The following is a 19,717-nucleotide window of genomic DNA, read 5'->3' as shown; positions in this document are numbered from 1 at the left end:
CGATATGTTTTAACTGTTAAAAACTGGCACCATTTTGGCTCTGAGTGGTAGCCCTGATGTTTGGGTGTAATTAATTGAGCCAAAATAGCTTATAAGAGCGCATGAAGGACACCAGGACATATCAGTCACATTATTCCTGTAATATTATATTGATAAAATGAGTCAAAATAACATTAAGTCATTGTTAAGCCGCTACAGCCAAATCTTTATAAATGATATAAAGTCATGACTGTAGATAGGCCTACTTTCACATTAAAAAACTGGTATTATAGACAAAAGAATGACTGGAATGTCAGTAAAAATGTAAACTGCAGCAACTCCAGATGTAGGGGTATGATTAAGATTTATTTCCTTTTGAAAATATACCCATAAATTTGTCATATGAAAACAATTATACAACCTTGAACATTTTATCACAACAGGATCACACAAGTTAACACCCACGTCCCTGCATTACAAAGAATTGCCCTTAATTGTTTCACTTTTTTTTTCTAAACATTTAGAACATTTTGAACAACAACAACTGAAATCCCCCCCCCCCCCCCCCCTTAAACAGTACAAGATTCAACTACGACTTTAAAATTTCCATCTATTAAATACCCAGAACCCCTTGGTGCCCCCCCCCCGGGAAGAATCCCAACACGCTAGCTTGAAGTGATGCGATCAAAGAAAAATGTGAGAGGAAGGAGAATTCAACCCATAAATCTGTGAAGCTCAACTGTGTCTTGTCCCAAAGAGGGCACTGGCCAGTAAATCTTTGCCATTGTGTCTAGCTTTTATATCATATCAGGGGATTTCTCTGGCAGAAAAATCTCCCATGATTTATTATGTTATAAAATGGGTTTAACATGCCATTCCTATAGCTAGAAGCCTTTCCAGAGCAATAACAGCACTGACCACTGCTGTTTCTCAGGAAAAGCGTCTTGTTTTGCTGGTAAGTGAGCTCCAAGGTAAAGACAAAGCTCTGGCCTCACTTTGTAACTACATTTCCTTAAGTTTAGAAAAAAAAAAACTACCTAATGTTGAAATCAATCCAAGGTGGACAGCGACCCCCTTTCAAAATGTAGCTATGCAGCATCTCTTTTGAATATATTAATTGTCATTTTGCATACAAACATAGATAATCCTCTGCTTCACTCAACAGTGGCATTACTGTTGTTACAATGACCGAACAAGAAGGAGAAAGGCCTGGAAAAAAATGCTTTGGACCCCGTCGTTCACTTTAATTGTTCCGTCCAACAAGAAAGGCAATGCGTGCACATGCACAAAGAAACACACAAATGCAACATGCGCACACAGATGCACGCGCACACACAAGCACGCACGCACACATGAACACAGCACACACCTTTCATACTGCAGCTAAGATGGGTATTAGACAATTTAGTCCTGACATGTTGCAGCGATGATAGCTCTACTGCCACGCAAAGATGTCCCCTGTCACTCCCAGCGGCTCCCTCCTTCACCTTGATGTCACGGTGAGTCGACAACATCATTACTCATCACATCACCACTGAATCACATGCCTAGTGCAACACTATATCACTCCCATATTGATATGTTGGTTATAGTATTATATTCAGTGTACTGTATGAGAACATTATTTCATATAAACACGTCCACGGTTTCATATATCACTTTTATATTCACATGTCCACTTTGTCACTAGATCACCGTCATATCGACACCCACTATAATTGTACATCACTTTCGTTTTGTCACAAATCCACTGTGTCATAGAAAAAACTTTTTTTTTTCAAGCTGATATGTGTGCACTTTGCTGTTGACACCGTTATGGTGCGTGTCAGTCTGCGTTGTTTTCAGATCATTTTCATGTTGACCCTCCGTGGGCCGCTCGATTCGGTTGCCTCTGCAGAAGCCCCGTTGGATTTGCGAGGGACATACTCAATATCAAAGTTGCTCTTGTGGCGTCCTTTCCCCCGGCTCCAGGCAAACAGAAGCAGGAAGCAGAAGACGACCACACCTAGGAAGGACAGGCAGCCCATGGCTGTAGATATGATGATAGTCTTAATGTCTATAGGGACTGTCATGTTGTACAGTACAGTCCCGTTCCCCCATGTGCTGTTGGAGTCTGTCAGATAATTTGTGCTCCTGTTGCTATAGTGAGATCTGTCCCCAATGCCCAGGCTCTTCACAGCTAAAGAGGCCGACAGGCTCGCGTTGCCAGCGGGGTTACTGGCAATACACAAATACACCCCGCTGTCATGCAGCTCTGCCGCCTTGATCTCCAGGGTACCATCTGGTTGGACCTCCACCCTACCGCTGCTTTTGGCTGTGATGTAGCGTCTGTGAGGTGTAATCCAGACCACAGAGGGCCGAGGCGCTCCCTCTGCCATGCAGCTCAGGCGGGCAGGCTGACCCTCATCAGCCATCAGCAGCTGTGTGGTGTTGGGTCCAATCCGTGGCTTGGTGCAGGTCATGTACCTGGAGACCAGCGGCTCCTTGAGGTCACGGAGAGTTTTCCCCATGAGGTGCGCAGGTGCGCTGCACTCGGGCTGGACATCCAAAATCTGCAGAGAAGGGGGCTTGTGGCTGTTGAGCAGCCAAAGCAATCTGCAGTCGCACACTAATGGGTTTCCACCCAAACAAAGCCTCTTCAGGCTGTCTGGAGAGGCAAAAACTCCCCTCTCCAGAGAGTCCAGGCGGTTCTCTGACACATCCAGTAGTTGTAAAGATTTGAGGCCCACAAACGCAAAGGGCTCTATAGAGACCAACTGAGCCCCTTGGAGGCGGAGTTCCAGCAGGTGTGGGAGTTGGCCCAGATCCCCCTGGTGGATGTGCTGGATGCGGCAGTAGGACAGGTTGAGATGTGTGAGGTAGGGCAGGTTGTGTAGTGCTGCGCCTGGGAAGGCAGACAGGTTAGTGTTGGTTATGAACAATGTTGTGAGGTTGAGGCCATGCAGTGAGAAGGGAGGCAGTGTGTCCAGCCAGAGCCAGAAATCAATCTCTAGATGGCGAAGACGAGATAACCTCTTAAAAGAGAAAGGCTTGAGAAAACTGATGCTCAGGTAGCGCATGCGCAGTTCGACCAGACTGTGCAGATGTGCCAGAGCGTCAGTAGGGACCACGGTCAAATTTGAGCGTTCCAGAGTCAGGCTTTGAAGTCCAAGTAATCCTGTAAAGGCCCGCTGAGAGATGAAAACCAGCTCGTTATCACCCACCTCCAGGGACGTCAACCTACGCAGATCTTGGAAGGCATGATCCAGAAGAACCACCAGTCTGTTGTGACTGAGATCAAGGTGGGTGAGGTTGGTCAGGCCTGACAGCACGCCAACAGGAACCAGCTGAAGAAGGTTGCTGCGGAAGTTGAGTGAGCGGAGAGCAAGCTGAGAGCGGAATGAACCAGGCTCGACCGCACTGATGAGGTTGTCGCTGAGATCCAGGTCCTCTAGCTGCTGGAATGAAGAGAAGTTGTCCGGCGTGATGACGCGCAGCTTGTTCTTACTGAGGTCTAGGACACGCGTCTCAATGGGAATGCCTTCGGGAATGGTGAGGAGGCGCTTGCGGTGGCAGCTGACTGATTTGCTTTGGGCAGAGCAATCGCATCGGGCGGGGCAGCTCAGAGCCGAGCTGGCCAGGAGAAGCAGCAAGGCCCCGCCCAGAAAGAGGTGGCAGTGGTGCGGGGCTGGATGTCGCATGTCTCTTTTACCCACGTTGCCCTCTGTCATGGCACAGCTTCTTGTGCATACACAGCACCATCACGAACAAGCCCTGAAAGACATGAACAAGAAATGTGTTAAATTACACTTAACTCAGGCGGTCTGCTTCTGTTCGCCCCCGCCTTTGCACATTTTTCAACCTTTTACAACCTTTTACACTTTATGTCTACTTAAGCTGCCAAGTCTGTTCTCCTTTAATGAACTGTCCCTTTTCCTGGCAAGGTGGATATAAGGGAATTAAACTCCCAGCAGGGCGAGACACAGCAAGAAATAGAAATATCAGCTGCAGAAAAATGTGAACGTTCATCACCGTGTTAGCACAAAAGGTTGCAGGCTAACTGGAGATGTTTTACGAGGATGGAAGATGTTTCAGCCTGATGGCGAGAAATGTCCCTCGTTAGGGTCCGGTGAGGCTAAATGCCCACGTGGATTTGTTGTTGCCGAATGTGTGTGTGAGTATTAAGTTTGCAGCGTGTGTGTCTGAGGGGGCGGGTTAGCAAGTGGAACATGTGGCAGGAGCTCAAACTGAAATCCAGACTAAACAGAAAATGAAATGACAGCGTGTGCTTGCTGCTATAATTAAATCTAGCAGTTTGCCAGCACACGTAACCCCACCAGAATGAATGGAAGTATATATTTATACACAACTCAATATATTGATTACTAGATAAGGAGTTACATAAACAACATGTTGAATTTTATACGGAACACATTAAATTAAATAACCCAGCAACATTTTTTTTTAATGTCAATCTATTTATTCAATTTACAATTACTTCAGAAGTTACATTTGACTCTTTGCAGCACAGCAGACTAACACCTCTGCAGCCGCTGTGCAGATCTTACATGCTGATTTATTCAGGATTATAGAAAAGGTGTTTACCATGGCAGCGTGTCCTGCTCTGCATGACAATACATGCAAGATATAGATTATCATTATTGGTTATCAGTATTTAGCAATGTGCTCATATGGAGGAATAAATGTTGCATTTTAAATCATTTAATCCATTCAAACCAAATTATTTCAATTATGTTTAATGAGACAAATGCAAAAGTAGTGACTTGCATGAGCTTTTTTTTTTTTTCCCATATGGGGAAGATGATTAATCGCTGAAATTTTGCAGTGGCTGGTTTAGTGAATTTTAATACACATTTTGTTCATTTGCCCTGTGAAATGTGGCTCTTAATTTCCATTCGTGCACAGGGAGGGTTGGAGAGGAAGAACAGATAACAGCAGGGTAATGAGGAGACGGATGCTGAGTTCAATGGCAAAACGTTACGATCTCTGAGAGTCGAATCTCTCCACGGCTTGGAAAGACACAGACTTTGACAGAAAAAGCACCAGCGAGCAGCCACAGGTTGTTGAATTGACAGATGGCTATGTAGACAGAGAGGCTAACCATAATTGCCTCATTACCAGTAGTATTTGCATTCTGCTCATGGCTATCTTTGCCAATTAGGTGTGCAAAATGTAAGGCACATTGGTGAGTGGTGGAAATTTGAATGCACTGTGATAAAGGCGAGGAAAAATGTGAGAAATATGAAAGGCGCCTCTAAAAAAGCTTTTCGACTGCTTGCAGAGCTCGTGAAGCAAAATCCTGCCAAGGTAAGCAGATGATGAGCACACAGACAGACACGTACCTTACTTTGATAGTGAAGTGAGTGACATTCAGAAAATAGCTGAGATGAGGCAGAAGGAGCCATGCACACTCACTCATCCTCTTTCTTACAGCACTCACCCCACCGCTCGACTCATCAGCCACACCGCTCGCATCTCCATATCTCTGCCTTTCTTTCCCCTTTTCTTTTCTTTCTATCGCTGTTTTATCTCCGTATCCTCCTGCTCACACATCTTCCACCTAACTCCTTTTCTCTCCCCGGTCCTGCCTGGCAAAAGCCCCAGTCCGTTCATCAGTCCCTGCAGGCTGGGTTTTTATCGATCGCGGCGCAGACACATCAGATGCCAGGAATGTAGCCTTTAACAAAGAGCAGGCCGTTGCCACAGCAACTACAAACCCTTACTCCCATCCGCTCTGTGTTGTCTGCCAATCAAATTAATGAAAAAAGGAAGGAGTAGAGTAAAGGGGGGGGGGGGGGGGGGGGGGGGGTGTGTGTGACATTTTTCTATATCCATTTAGTTTTTGCATTAAGACAACAAACAATTGAGTACATTTTATCCTTTGGTACAGCCAAGCTCACTTTAAGGTGTTTCCAAGCTGTCATTCTGAGCGCTTCGCTATTTGTCGGTCTGTCTTGTTGCCCATCCATCTGGTGCTCTGGTAACTATCCGCGTCTACCTTATTATCCATCCACAAGCCTGCCTCTTTCTTCGTGTATTTATCAGTCTGCCTTTGCCCATCAGCTTCTCTCTCTCACCCTGCTTCTCTGTTTAATAATTACAGTCCACTTGTCTGTTGCTGCAGTGGGGATCTGGCCTGCTGATGTGCTGGAGAGTCGTGTGTCAGGCAGTCCTGCCACGGCTCTGCTCTGGGAGCTGGTGCACAAACGGAAACAGCAGCGCCTCGTCAGTTATTTAGGCTCATATCAGGAATAAACTGGCTGGTTATGCTGTTTTGTGCTTTGTTTTCTCCACAGTTTAAACTGAAAAAGAAAAAAAAAAAGCGCTGAGGAAAATAATTTTTTAATTATTGCATTTTAAAGCAGAAATACTGAAAAAAAAAAAAAAACTGGACAATTGTTGCATCAGGCATTGCATCATGAATCAAAATTTGCCCAAATTCTATGCAGACGCTGATGCAATAAAGGTGATTCCCACAAGGCTCTAAATCATGTCCTTGGATTGAAATACTGTTTTAGCATTTGTGTAAGTGCATAACCTTGAAAACTGATTTCGCTTTGATTCTTCTGAAGACCAGGAGCACGTCTGATGTCCCGATGAAACCGCCTTCCTTCTTTGCATTTTCATTTTTTTTTTTTTTAGCTCATATCTCAACAGAACAGCTGAATGGATAACTGAAATGTAACACTTTATAATAACCATCACTGCAAAACAGTAAATATTACTTAACAATAGTTAAACTAAACTTTAATTAACAACTTTCCACATTTCCACGTTAACACAGTTTGGCTGTTTAGCTATTAAGTAGGCGGGTGTGGTGATGGTTCCTGTCTGTCACAAAAGAGCTTCTCAATCCTAAGAGTTTCACTTCCTGTTCAATAAAGTTTTTTTTGTTTTTTTTAAATTACAGGACTGCGGGCTGTAGTTCATCTTCAGTCTCACTCACAGTTTATCACATAGCAGCAGCTCAATCCATTTCGGTATGTAGACATGGTCAAAATTGTATCCATCACTTTAACATCACTAAATTCCTTTATTTAAAAATGTGGCATAAATAAACAAAGTAAAATGAGGCCATTGCTGAAACAGTGGAGGCTTCTGCAGCTACAACTTTGTTCTGTGCTGAGCAGCACCTGGTGTGAATTAGCCAGAGATTAACAAGCTTGTTTTGATGAGGACTTTGTTTTCCCAGCAAAAAGCTTTTCAGACTTTCAGGCGATGACAGGTGGTGGAGGCAGAGAAAAGCAGATGGGGGGGAAAAAAATCCAACATGTTAAAGAGTCAGTTGGGTTCAAGAAGAAACGTGATTCTAAAATGAAGAAACAAAAATAACTCTGAAAGGACCAAATCTGTACTCAGACCGGTTTGCCAGTTATTAAACATCTAATGGCACATTTAAAAATGTGAGTAGTGACCTTTTAAGGCAGCACCAATATGCTTAAATTAACAGTGAAGAATATTTATGTGTTATATGAGAGAGGTCTTTGGTAGAGCCCACAGATAATTATTATATCTTCCCACTGCCCTAAGCCAATGTCTGTGGAAGGGACTGGGAGGGAACCATGTTGATGCAGAAGATGTTTGGAACTTGCAGCTTCATATGAAAATTCATGACGGCCGTTGGCATCATTAAAAAGAAAATCACGCCACCCATTAGGCATTAGTTTGGTAAAAACAATATTAATGGCAAGTGTATATGATGATGGTGAGTGATATTTGTTTAAAAAATTTCATTATTTGATTCTATTTTATTAAAAAAAAAAAAAAGCTTTTTCAGCATTAATAAAATCCTCCCAGCACTACACAGCAGGCAGACAGACGAGTACTGACGAGTAACTTATCTGATGCATGTGTGAAAAGGGATTCTCCCTATTCCTTCCTTTCACAATAAAAGTTCTTGACATTAAAAAAAACTTCCAAACCTCAATTTGTGTAATTATTCTTTAAAAGTGAAACATTATATAAATATGTATATATATATATATATGTTTATTTATTATTATTATTTCAGTGGCACTTTAAAAGTCATGCGTAACATATTTTATCAGTGTGTGTCTAAAGGCGTATGCCAATTAATAACATAAGGGGTGGCTTTAATCTAATTTCAGTTCTCTTTTATGAATTTCTGAGATTAAGAAAAAAAAAAAAGAGAAGAATTGAGTTGGGATATTTTAGTCAGGAGTTTTTGCAGGCCAAAAATAGAAAGAATGGTTAGTATTTGATTTTTATTGGATAGGTGGCTAGAATAAAAACTTAAAATAAATAAGAAAGCATTAGCACGTTTGTTGCATTAACTCTAACCTCTTCATCTACAGACTCTTATTTTTTTTTTTTTAATTGCTTGTTAGTCACTTGTCCAGTTAATTCCGAGTCACATCGAAAGAAGCCAGTTGAGGTGGTTTGGTCATCTGACCAGGATGTCTCCTGACTTGGCTGTCCTACTGGGAGAAGGCCCTGGGGTAGACCCAGGACACACTGAAGAGATTATGTGAGCTGGAGGAGATCGCCGGGGAGAGGGAGGTCTGGACGTCTTTGACTGCTGCCCTGTGATCTGAACCCACAGTGGCACAAACTGTATGGCTGGATGGACGGACAGAGACGGGGGGGGGGACAGACAGACGGATCGTGAGAGTGAAAGCTATCCTTGTAACAACGAGTCACGAAAGCAGTGATGATACAGCTCAGCTGTAACTCTGCTAAATTTGACTCATTCGACTCGCTGAATGTGATACCACATAATAACACATACAGGAGCCTCCAGCATGTAAAGGGTTAAAGGGATAATTATTATCCACAGTTATAATCATTATGAAACCAGAAATGTATTATGAAAACATTTACTGCCTTGAAGTTATGTGCCCATCACTGACATATGACTCAACACCTTCAGTGGCCTATTTAGAGCTGTGGCCTGACCCAGGCTGACATACAGTGGCACACATACGGTACTGTAGTTACGCTTTCGCTCACTCTCTTTGAGCTTTACAATATTTTTAGAAAGACTTGGAGCCAACCATGTCACGTTCAAGATGCAAAATATACAAGAGCCCATAGAATTCTGGGTAAATTGTAATAGTAAGGCAGGTCATTGAGAAGGGCAGCCTACAGGGTTGAGCGTTTTGGGATTTGGTTCTGAATTGGATTAGAGTCACAGTGAAACTGTAGAAAATCTGACAGCCGAAAAGGAGCTGTAGGGTGATGCATGAGTCACTGTGAGACTGAGAGAAAGAAAGAAAGAAGAGGGGGAAAAGGGAGAGGAGAAGAACATGAAGCAGAAATGCATGAAGAAACGAAGGAGAGTCACGCTTACGAGATTAGATAAAAACCCTTGTTTTCCTGAGCTGACCGTGACTTCTAATGTAGTTTTCACTGCGTAAAGCTTGAGAAACTGATTGCAGCTCTTCCAGGAGATCTCAGTAATACTCGGGCAATGTTCGGCGCACATGTTGATTTTAATCTGTGGGCTCATCTGTCAAGATGAGCACCATTAAATCCCTGTTCATTATCACACCACTTACCAAATCTGCGGCCTTTGACAGGAGCAGAGCAAACACATTGTACACGGGGAGGGACTTAATTGGGCTGGACCAAAACATTTTACTTTATACAATATCTGTAACCACAAAACTATTTGTGTATTAATAATAAATTTTATTGACACAGTGTGTCCATCACTTCTCTTTCTGCCCTCAGGTCTGTAATAAATCAATGCTTGTGAAAAGCACCATCTGCAGGACTGCAACTTTTAGCTAATGATGTTTGCACAGTTGAGCCAATATGTGAGGCTGGAGGTAGCTATATAACATTAAAGGCATGTGTTGTCTTTGTGGTTACGGTGCATATTAATCTCCACTATAAATCCTCTCTTCTCCTCCCACAGGCTTGCAGACCTGAGTCTTTTGATTTCATTTACATGGCTGCAATTATTTTGCAGCCAGCTCCTTGGAGAGAAGCCATTATCATTTCTGTCCCGCTACAACCCCTGCAATGGACTTTAATGTGCATTTGACTCTTGTTTTCTCATTGAAAAAGCTTGTATTTCTTTGAAGTTTTCATTTGTCACTTCAAATCACCGGAGTCATAAAAACTATACGCTTTTTATTCATCCTATTGCTCGCCCCTTTTTAAATATTAAAACACAAGCTCGAGTGTTCTGCTTTGCTCATTTCTAGACGTATGAGTGGCATGAATAATGGAATTATTTCACATGAGAGAGTTCACATGGAGGCGATTATTGTCAGCGAGAACATACTCTGCATGATAATTGACCTGAGAGGATATGTCATCAAACTGGTCATCTTTTTTTTTTGGCATTCCCGATGCACAAACAAATGTGCATGCGAACAGCGATGATGATTCAGCGAGCAACTTTGCTGTGACACGATGAATTAACAGAACATTAAGATTATATATTCTACTCAATAAGACAAAGACAGAAACAGAGTAGCTAGAGGACCTGCAAGCTTTAAGACAGTTGAGATTGGATTTAGCAATAGCACCAGAAAGGCATTACTAATGCTTTCTGCCTTCAGTGCAGCCAGAACTCAATTTAATGATAATTCGCTGTGTATTCACCACAAATACTAACAAGCCAAATGCATTTTCTATTCTGGGAATTGTGGCACTCTGCACACCCACTGACCACCCTGCAGAGTGCAAAATGTCAGCAGAGTTTTCTGGGTGCTGTTAGGATTCGGAAGTTGAACTGTGTTCTTCTCGGCTAATTAGAGCCTGTGCATCCAAACTCTGCCAATTAAGCAGCTCCTTTCTGCACCACTGGCCATGTTTCCTCTGAAGCTGTGGCTTGTTGAGCCATCACCAGCGTATCCTGTCTTCCACCATGTGGCTTGTTGTGCATCTGCTGTGCTGCAGGCTCGCGAGGGATGTTGCTTTACCCCACAGTCTCTGGATTTAGAACAGTCCAGTTAATACTTAGTGAGTGTTTGCTCACACTGATAGACAGAGGGAGGGACTGTGTGGTGCACAACAACCTTCAGACGTGAAACAGAACGCAAACAGCGATGTGCTGCAACACAGCGTCCATGCTGGGGACATGAATAATTTAAGCACTGTGTTCCTCCAGCAGCTGACGTGACATCTATGACACACAAACATTATGTTTGTCACACTAAAATGTTAAAGTCAAAACTCAGTCCTCAAAAATGCACAAAGGCTGGCCACAAACATGGATCAAAGAATGTGATGATGATAAATAAAGTTTGTAAAATTCAAACAACACAATTTCATGTGAAATAAAATAAAAGAAGGTAGATGGAAAGAGGGAGACAAGAGGGTGTATCAGTCAGCTCGTAGAGCCTGGAATAAACTCCGTCCGCTCGGGGCCATCTAATGTTAGCCATCTTGGCCAGAACAGCCTCCAGGATGGAATCAAACTTGTGTGATTTATTCCTTTCTTTTTTTTTTTGGATGAGAACTCATCATAGTGTTTGAAATTTTCGCTTCACAATGATTGTAGTTAAAAAAAAAAAAAAAAAATCACAATGATATTATTGCAATAAAACCAGAACATCAGTGGTGAATTAGCTCATCTGGTGCATTCACAGGTTATTCCCCATTAAAAGACAAATGTGACCTTGAGCACGGGTGAAGACCGAGCAGGTGATTAAATTCGGTCAAATGTTGCAGGAGGAGTCGTGATTCTCACACACTGTGGATGAACGATGGATGCCCCGCCATGGCAGACGCTCACTGGGCCTAAGGACTGACAAGGAAAAAATAAAACCTGTGTAGTTGCCTTGACCCTTGCTACCATGACTGAACACTAGACTGCCAAATTCACATTTTAGTGTCATTTTTGAAAAGTCACTTTTACGTAAGTGTGTAAACTATTTTCCACATTAGTTATGATGGTATATCTGGATCAGTCCTTGGCATTTCCATGTATTGCTTTTTAAATAGCACAAGTCTGAATTAAATGTCATGAGATTAAAATAAAAGCTGCAGCAGCAACAAGGTTAAATAAAGTAAGAGAGACAGTGTATGAATGTTGTTTTTGTCTTATTAGGATCACTTTAAAAAAAAATCTTTGCTATTTTCAGGGTTCACGTGAAATAATTAAATTCAGCCTTTTTTTTTGGCATCACAGGAAAAATGGAAAAAAATCTACCATCCTCAAAAACAGACTTCAGTTAGCAGCTAGCTGATAAAGCAGAGAAGAGACTATCAGACTAATTCGACACATAACTCCAAATATTTTTGCTGTATGTGCAAAATAAGTCACTTTTTCTAAGATGTCCCTGTCACAGGCTATATAAAAAAGATGGATGTAATCACTGTGACCTCACCTTTTGCTAACTGAAGTCTGGTTTTTGAAGCCTTGAGCTGAGCATTTTTGCAGCCTGCATTTTAATATTTTGAAACCAAACATCACAACTGAGGTTACATATCAGTCATAAGGTAGCCATGCCCCAAAGCAAAGCCTTTCTGTTTTTATCACTCTAAATGGGACAATAATTTACTGAATAAACAGGAAACAAATTATTTAAACCATAAACTCTTTAGTAAAGTGTTTCATGAGGCTGTTAATCAAAGGAGCAGTAGTTCTCACTGGTTGCACTGCCTCTGAGTGTCCAGCAAATTATGTGACATATTTCTTGTTATTTTATGCCCTGGCACAATAATAATCTACATGAAACCGATATGAAATTATTGTTTGAGAGGAACAGTGATCATACAAGCCAATAGACCAGTCGGCATCTGTGGTTTCCATGGGGTCACCGATTGGTTTCTGGGCCTGTGTGACTGAGGCCAAAGGCTTCCAATGCAAAAAATATATTTAAACATCGATCACTGCAACCCCTGAGCCATCAGGTGACTGTGGCTCAGGAGGAAGGGCAGGTCACCTGCTAATCAGAAGGTCAGTATTTCCTCTAATCTGCATATTGAAGTATCCATGGGCAAGATACTGAACCCCAAGTTGCCCTCCAATGCATCCATTGGAGTGTGAGTGTGTGACTGTTAGGTGTAGAAAAAGGTGCTGTGAATGGGTGACTAAGGCTTGTAGTAATAAAGCACTTTGAGCACTCAAATAGAGTAGAAAAGTTCTAATAGATGTGTATCATGTACAAAACAATAAGCATGCATTAGGGTGTCTTCAGACGCTTGTTGTATCTGAGTGAAACTATTATACAACAATATGATGTAACAGGCCTGACAAAGAGCGGCTACTTCCTGCTTTTGAAAACAAAAACAACTTAGAGGCTAGAATTCGTTTTCAGCCTTCTAACGTACAGCAATACGTGCAAGATACACAGATGAGCTTTATTTGATAAATGAACAAGCCATTAAGCTTGCTCTTTTAAATATGAGTCATTCACAAGTAGCTTTTTGCTACTGATTCTCTGCAGCTTCCTCTCACATGCTAAAAGACCAAATGGGCCATTAAGGTTCTTCCTGAAATAACTAGTTAAGTAGGTAATCCATTATCTGCTTTCCAATTGATTCAGTTTAAAATCTCTTTTTTTCAAACACATCACACACTCAGCTCTGTAACTAATAGTACTGTAACATCAATATTCATACTACACTGCGCATCAGTCTTTAGCCATTTTATATTCTACTTCAGTCACAGAGGGATAGCCACACAGTAATCATACTGTGAGAAGTGATTGCTTCAAATATGTCATTGCTTCATTTCAATGGCCGCTTAGGCTTCCAACAAAATAATAATCTGATTTTCCCCGGCGTGTCCACCGGCATTACAGGCTCCTGCCTGTGGATTTTTCCCACCCTTTCTCTCTCTCTCTTTTCTTGTTGCTTATAAATCTGAGTGTTGCTTGAAGGACACTCACCATATTAGGTTTCTGTCTAATTTTAGTCTTGGGAGGTAGAACTCATCCATTTTTCATGGTAGATGTATACCACCACGGGTTCATGGGGGCCTACCTCATTCACTGAAACAAGATTTGTCTTAACCTATTACACCACAACGTTTCTGCCCTCTATTCTAATCATCTTATCTTCTGCAAACAAGTTGTGTGTGATTTGTTTCACAACTGCATTACTGATAAGTTTCAACAGTTTGTAGGGAGGCTTATTGCTATTGGGGTAACGGTTGGGATTATCTTCTGTTAAAGTCGTGTGCAATCCTAACAACCATATTAAAAACACACACACACACACACACACACACACACACACACACACACACACACACACACACACACACACTGCTGAAGGTTTTACTCAACCGGAGAAAATCTTCACACAATGTGATTTCAAAAGGTGACATAAATCCTCCGTCTACCTTCAAAACTTTCAATTTCAGATAACATTAAAGCACTACGTCAAAGAGGTGCTGCTACTTTAAAAGGTCAAGTTTTAGCTTACATGTATCCTTTACCTCTAAAAATAACGAGGGAAAAAAGAGCCCATTGTTGTCAGACGCTCTCTTGTTGTCAACATCTTTATGTTTGCCACAAAACTCATGGGACGCATTTGTACTGTCCTGGTAGGGGCCTGTTGCAATTATACGGTGCCCATATCGATCCCAAGTATTGATTCAAGTCCATCCCTGAATTTAACATTCAACAGATGCTTCTCTGGATTTCAGAGGAAATGAGAACAATGGAAAGTTCTCTCATTTGGAAACAGTAAGCAAGCTCTTAAATAAGGCCTTTTTATTTAGTTTAAGAAGGACGCTGCACCTTGTCTCTGTTGTGTTCACTAAAGCTTTAAAAACTGAAGCGTGCGTACTAATGAAACAGCCTTTTTAAATTCAGCCCGTCCTTCTCCATGTATTGAGGAAATGGTAGAGAACAAATCTAATTATGTTTCAAAGTTTCGAGAATATTTGTTCAATATCTGGAAATCAAATCTCATGTCTGCTCTGAATGAAGCCGTGACTAAGCGATGATTAGCTTAGCATATTGGAACAAGGAGAAACAGCTAGCATGGCTCTGTCCGATAAAGGTTACGTCCGCCTCTTTTGTGTTTAAATAAAATATGGAAGATTATTTAACAGTTTAAGCAGCCAAGGATCAAACCGCCAAGGCCTCCACCTTTGACCACCGTCCAATCCGCAAGGCACCGAAGTATCTTGAGGTCTCGGTGCAGTGTCTGCAGTAATGAGGATGCTGCACAGGTCTGTTGTGGAGAAAAGAGAGCTGAGGAGCTGTCTTTTCACCCTTATCTATGACCATGAGCTGTGGGTAGTGAGGAATAAGCTCGCAGATTCCACAGCAGCATGTGTTTCCTCTGAGGGGTGACTGGGCTCTCCTTTAGGGTGAGGTGCTTGTTTGTTCAGGACAGGCTCAGAGTGAGATGCTTCCTGGACACTCCTAGGTGAGGTTTTTCAGGTATGTCCCACTGGGGGAAGACCCCAGGGAAGACCCAGGACACTAAATTATGTATCTTGGTGTCTCGGGAACACCATTGTTTCCCCCCAGGTGGCTGAGGAGAGGGAGGTCTGAGCATCTCTGCTTAGACTGCTGTAACTGTGACCCCATAATGGATGGATGGATGGATGGAAGGAATGCAGGGATTTATGGATGGATGGATGGATGGATGGATGGATGGATGCATGGATGGATGCATGGATGGATGGAAGGAATGCAGGGATTTATGGATGGATGGATGCATGCATGGATGGATGGATGGATGGCTGCAGGGATTTATGGATGGATGGATGGATAGATAGATGCCTGGATGGATGCATGGATGGATGGATGGATGGCTGCAGGGATGGATGGATGGATGGATGGATGGATGGAAGGAATGCAGGGATTTATGGATGGATGGATGGATGGATGGATGCATGGATGGATGGATGGATGCATGGATGGCTGCATGGATAGATAGATGCCTGGATGGATGCATGGATGGATGGATGGATGCATGGATGGCTGCATGGATAGATAGATGCCTGGATGGATGCCTGGATGGATGCATGGATGGATGATGTAGCAGACTATTTTGCCCAGTGTCTCCTGGAGCTCCACAAGCAGACATTTTTCCACATTGCATCTTTTAGCCAGAAACGATAATAACCCCTGATCCTAGCAGACTTTCAAAAGGCTAGCTGCTTCATATTTAGTATTTTTACACAACCGTTGAATCGATTTTCTCACATGCCTCTTAGAAAACAAACTCATTTGGCAAAGTCGGCATATTCCTTTGCTTTTGTCTGCCCCCAACTGCATTCTTAGATCTTTTTTTTGACCCAGCCTCAAAGACTCATTCACTCCCAGTCAGTCTGTGTGAAGATGATTAATGAAAAAGAACTGATCTGCAGATACAAAGATGCACGAGGATATCTAAGTTTTACTTTCCAGCAAGGACAGTTCCTCAAAGCGACTGCATATCCTATTTTCTGTATGTTAAACAATACATAATTCCCTGATAGAAAACATCTGCATTTACACGTAGTATCTGAAGCTTATGCAAGAAATTCCTGCCAGTTGTATGATTAATATAGCGGGTTTTTTTTGTTGTTGTTGTTTTTGTTTTTTTAAGTCTAATTTTCATTTAGCTGCCAAAGGGTTTGTGATTATAATTTGCTCTCATTCCTCATTTTTCTTTCTTGGAACTTGCACTCCCCTCCTTCCCTGGAATGTCTCCCCCACTTACAAACTATGCCAGCGTGAGACCTCGTATTTTCTCTGTATTCAGCTCCTCATACCTAGGAAGTAATTTTGGCTGTTAGCAATTATTAATAACACAAATCAGATGAAAGCCCGAATGCTGAAAAGCTAGTTTATTCGACAGATGTTTGAACTCATGCGGACGTTTAGTGCCAAGCTGCAGCGTGTTCTCACTGCCTGCAGATCAGTTTGTATTTAGGCTGTGAGTGTGTGAGAGGAACAAGCTGCAGCAGCATCCTTTGCATTCAAGGCCTTTCATTAACTGTGGTTTACACGAGAAAAGGTGAAAAGTGTAATGAGAACTGATTTTGATGATCAGATAGTCACAGTTTCTGTTATGGTTACTTACACTCGTTATTAGCCTAAACGTGAATCAGTGAAAAACTGCTCTCACAGGATTTTGATCCCACTGATGCTTCAGATGATTTCTTTTCACCTGAGGAGCTGGCTGTCTGTCAGGACATAATACGCTTCTGGCTTGGATTCAAAAGACATTTAGACAAAATACACAGAGGAACAGTAAATATTAGCTGTGTTGATATCAGCGAGTAACACAAGCGTGAACTTGTTCCCAGACCTTACAGTGATTTTCCTAGAGAGCCATTTAGTTAGCATCATCTCTTTTTACATCAGACCTACAGTGAGGGATTAGGCAGTCCTCGCTGGCATTGAATAACACGGGAGGATTAGCACTTTTGCCTGTCACCAAATCAGTCTGACGGATTAGCAATCTCCACTGTCACTCCAGAGAATTCACTCCCGCTCTAAACGTATTCAAGCCAGTGTGACAGCCAAGGTGACATTGGAGTGAAAGGGAAAGAGTCATTTTCATCAAACCCTCTGACAGAGTGTGGCACCATGCTGTGCATGGGCAATTTTAGCCTTCATGGACATTTACTGGGAGTAGGTAATTGGCACCATGGGCATTAGCAGTCAGGTGAGCTTGCAGATTGTTGATTGAGTTAATTGGTTACAGATCAAGAGTTTTTTAAATCCATAGCTCCTAGCTCCTAGCTCCTGTCCTGGTTGGGATTTCAACATTCTCTAATATTTAGCCCCGGTTTGGCCATCTCAAGGCATAGTGAAGCTAAGGAGGACGTCCACTATGAAGCCTTGGTTTTTGCTGGCTTTATCTGAGTACGACCTTGATCTCCCAATGGGGCTGTTTACACCCGAGAGTGAAGCAGCTGAGCTAAAAGTCAGCACCTCAAAATCTGAGGCCATTATTTTCTGCTGGGAAACAGAGGAGTGCACGCTCTGGGTAAGAGTCACAACCTTAAGTATCTAAGGAGCTTCAGGTTCATGAGTGATGCAAAGGTGGTGCATGAGAGGGACGGGCAGATTGGTGCACCATTAGCAGTAATTTGGGTGTTGAACTGGACTGCTGTGGTGAAGTGAAAGCTGAGCCAAAAGGCAACGCTTTCTAAACCTCACCTATGGCCACAAGTTCTGGATAATAACCAGAAGAATGAGGCCAAGCAGCTGAATAAGTTTCCTTTGTAGGGTGGCTGGGCTCAACCTAAGGGACAGGGTCCTGCTTGGACATCTGGAGGGGACTGGAGACAGTTGAGGTGGTTCAGGCATCTAATCAAAATGCCTTCTTTAGATGCTGGGAGGCAACCCTGGGGCAGACCCAGAACTTGCTGCAGAAATTATACATCTAATGTAGCCAGGGAATGCCATAGGATCACTCAGGAGGACCTGGAAATTGGTGCTGATGCAAATTCCATCTGAAACTCCAGCTTTTCATGCCAACAGCGACAATCTTTAAATTGGATTTGTCCCACCAATGGCGTTAAATACGGACTGAAAAAAAAAAAAAATAACAATAAAAAGACTGAAAAGTGAATTGACCATTTATCTTATAATTCCAACAGCTTTTAAAACATTTTTCTTGAGAGCAGGCTCCTCAGGATTACAGTCTTTAGTTAACACTGGGCAGCAATAACAAGAGAAGATCACCTGCTTTCTGAGTCTCTTCTTTAGGTGAAGCTCTTCCTGCTCTGCACTCTTTGTGCATTTTTAACCACAATAGCGACAGAAGCCCGAGGCTGCCTGTGACAGAGAGAGAAGCTCTTCTCCTGTGATTTGTTTACAGCGGATCTGCAGACTTAATGTAAGAGCATCAAATTATTGTTTGTGTGAGCTCACGATATTACACCTGCCGCATAATTGGCTGCCTGCAAACATAGTCAGAGACTGGCAAACGTGAACTCTTTTGGGAATGGAGCAGGTTTGGACCATTTAAATGTTCTCTGAATAAAATCCCAGGCTAACACACATTCACATGCATGCATATTCCAAAAACACTGTGCAAAGTCTCATATCCACTTGAAAGCCTTGCTACTAAGTGGGAAGGGAAATTTTACTCTGCTATGCAATGGCTGGACTTCATACTGACTTGAAAGAAAGGAGTGTTTGGATAGATCTTCCATTATATGTTTAAACAGTGTTTCATTCATGTACGCATCTAAATGCCTGGTATCCCAAAAAAGCAAGTGCTCTGGGGAAACTAGTAAAAAAAAATGACCATACAGCCACATAGAGCTGAGAAAGTAGCAGAGAAAATCATTTAGCTTGGAGCCATGTATTTCTGTCCCTCTGTGGACTCTGGGTGTATGCATGAGCTCAGCTGTCTCAGCATTAGTAATCTTACAAATTGCACCATTCAGGAAAAAAAAAAGCAAGTATATGCCAGAAAATCAATACAAAAAAGCTGTGGACAAAGGGGCCTCTATAGCAAAGCCCATGTTTTACACAGGATGGAGGACTACAGGTGGCACGCATCCCTTAGCACCTTATCTATTTTCTATCAGTGAAACTAAGAAGAACAGAGTTAATACTGGCAGCTGCTTCATCTACCAGAGACATGATTCTATTTGTTTTTTTTATTTCTTAGGCCTCAATTTAGGACACAGAACAGGTTATATTAGACAAAATGCAATATGTTATGAAGCTTATGAACAATAGTTAACTGCTAGTTATATACATAGACTGCATAACAAAAGCCAAACATAGCTTACAGGTCTGAAAAGTGAAGCCAATGCCTCAAATCTGCATTATAGCTAATCGCCAGCAGGGGGCGACTCATGAAAAGAGTTCAGACTTTATAAAAGTGTATTGGAAAACAACCCTGC

The 19,717-nt window shown here is 42.3% G+C and overlaps 1 protein-coding gene across 4 annotated transcripts in view; it reads right to left on the bottom strand.

Moving 5' to 3' along the window:
* Positions 1–646: 646 nt before the first annotated feature.
* Positions 647–19,717, bottom strand: part of lingo2b (leucine rich repeat and Ig domain containing 2b) — a 35,529-nt gene continuing 16,458 nt past the window's right edge. For 2 of the 4 annotated variants that reach the window (XM_030718457.1, XM_030718456.1), the window contains one exon: positions 647–3,732. In XM_030718457.1, coding sequence (XP_030574317.1) covers positions 1,821–3,689 — 1,869 coding nt within the window. In that variant the 5' untranslated portion in view covers positions 3,690–3,732 and the 3' untranslated portion in view covers positions 647–1,820. Of the gene's footprint in view, positions 3,733–5,419; positions 5,470–16,929; positions 17,050–19,717 lie in introns of those variants that run through there. The other 2 variants (XM_030718458.1, XM_030718459.1) reach the window with 2 other exon arrangements.

The sequence above is a fragment of the Archocentrus centrarchus genome, chromosome 22 (assembly GCF_007364275.1).
Source record: "Archocentrus centrarchus isolate MPI-CPG fArcCen1 chromosome 22, fArcCen1, whole genome shotgun sequence".
Classification (NCBI taxonomy): domain Eukaryota; kingdom Metazoa; phylum Chordata; class Actinopteri; order Cichliformes; family Cichlidae; genus Archocentrus; species Archocentrus centrarchus.
This window is presented reverse-complemented; position numbering and strand designations above follow the sequence as displayed.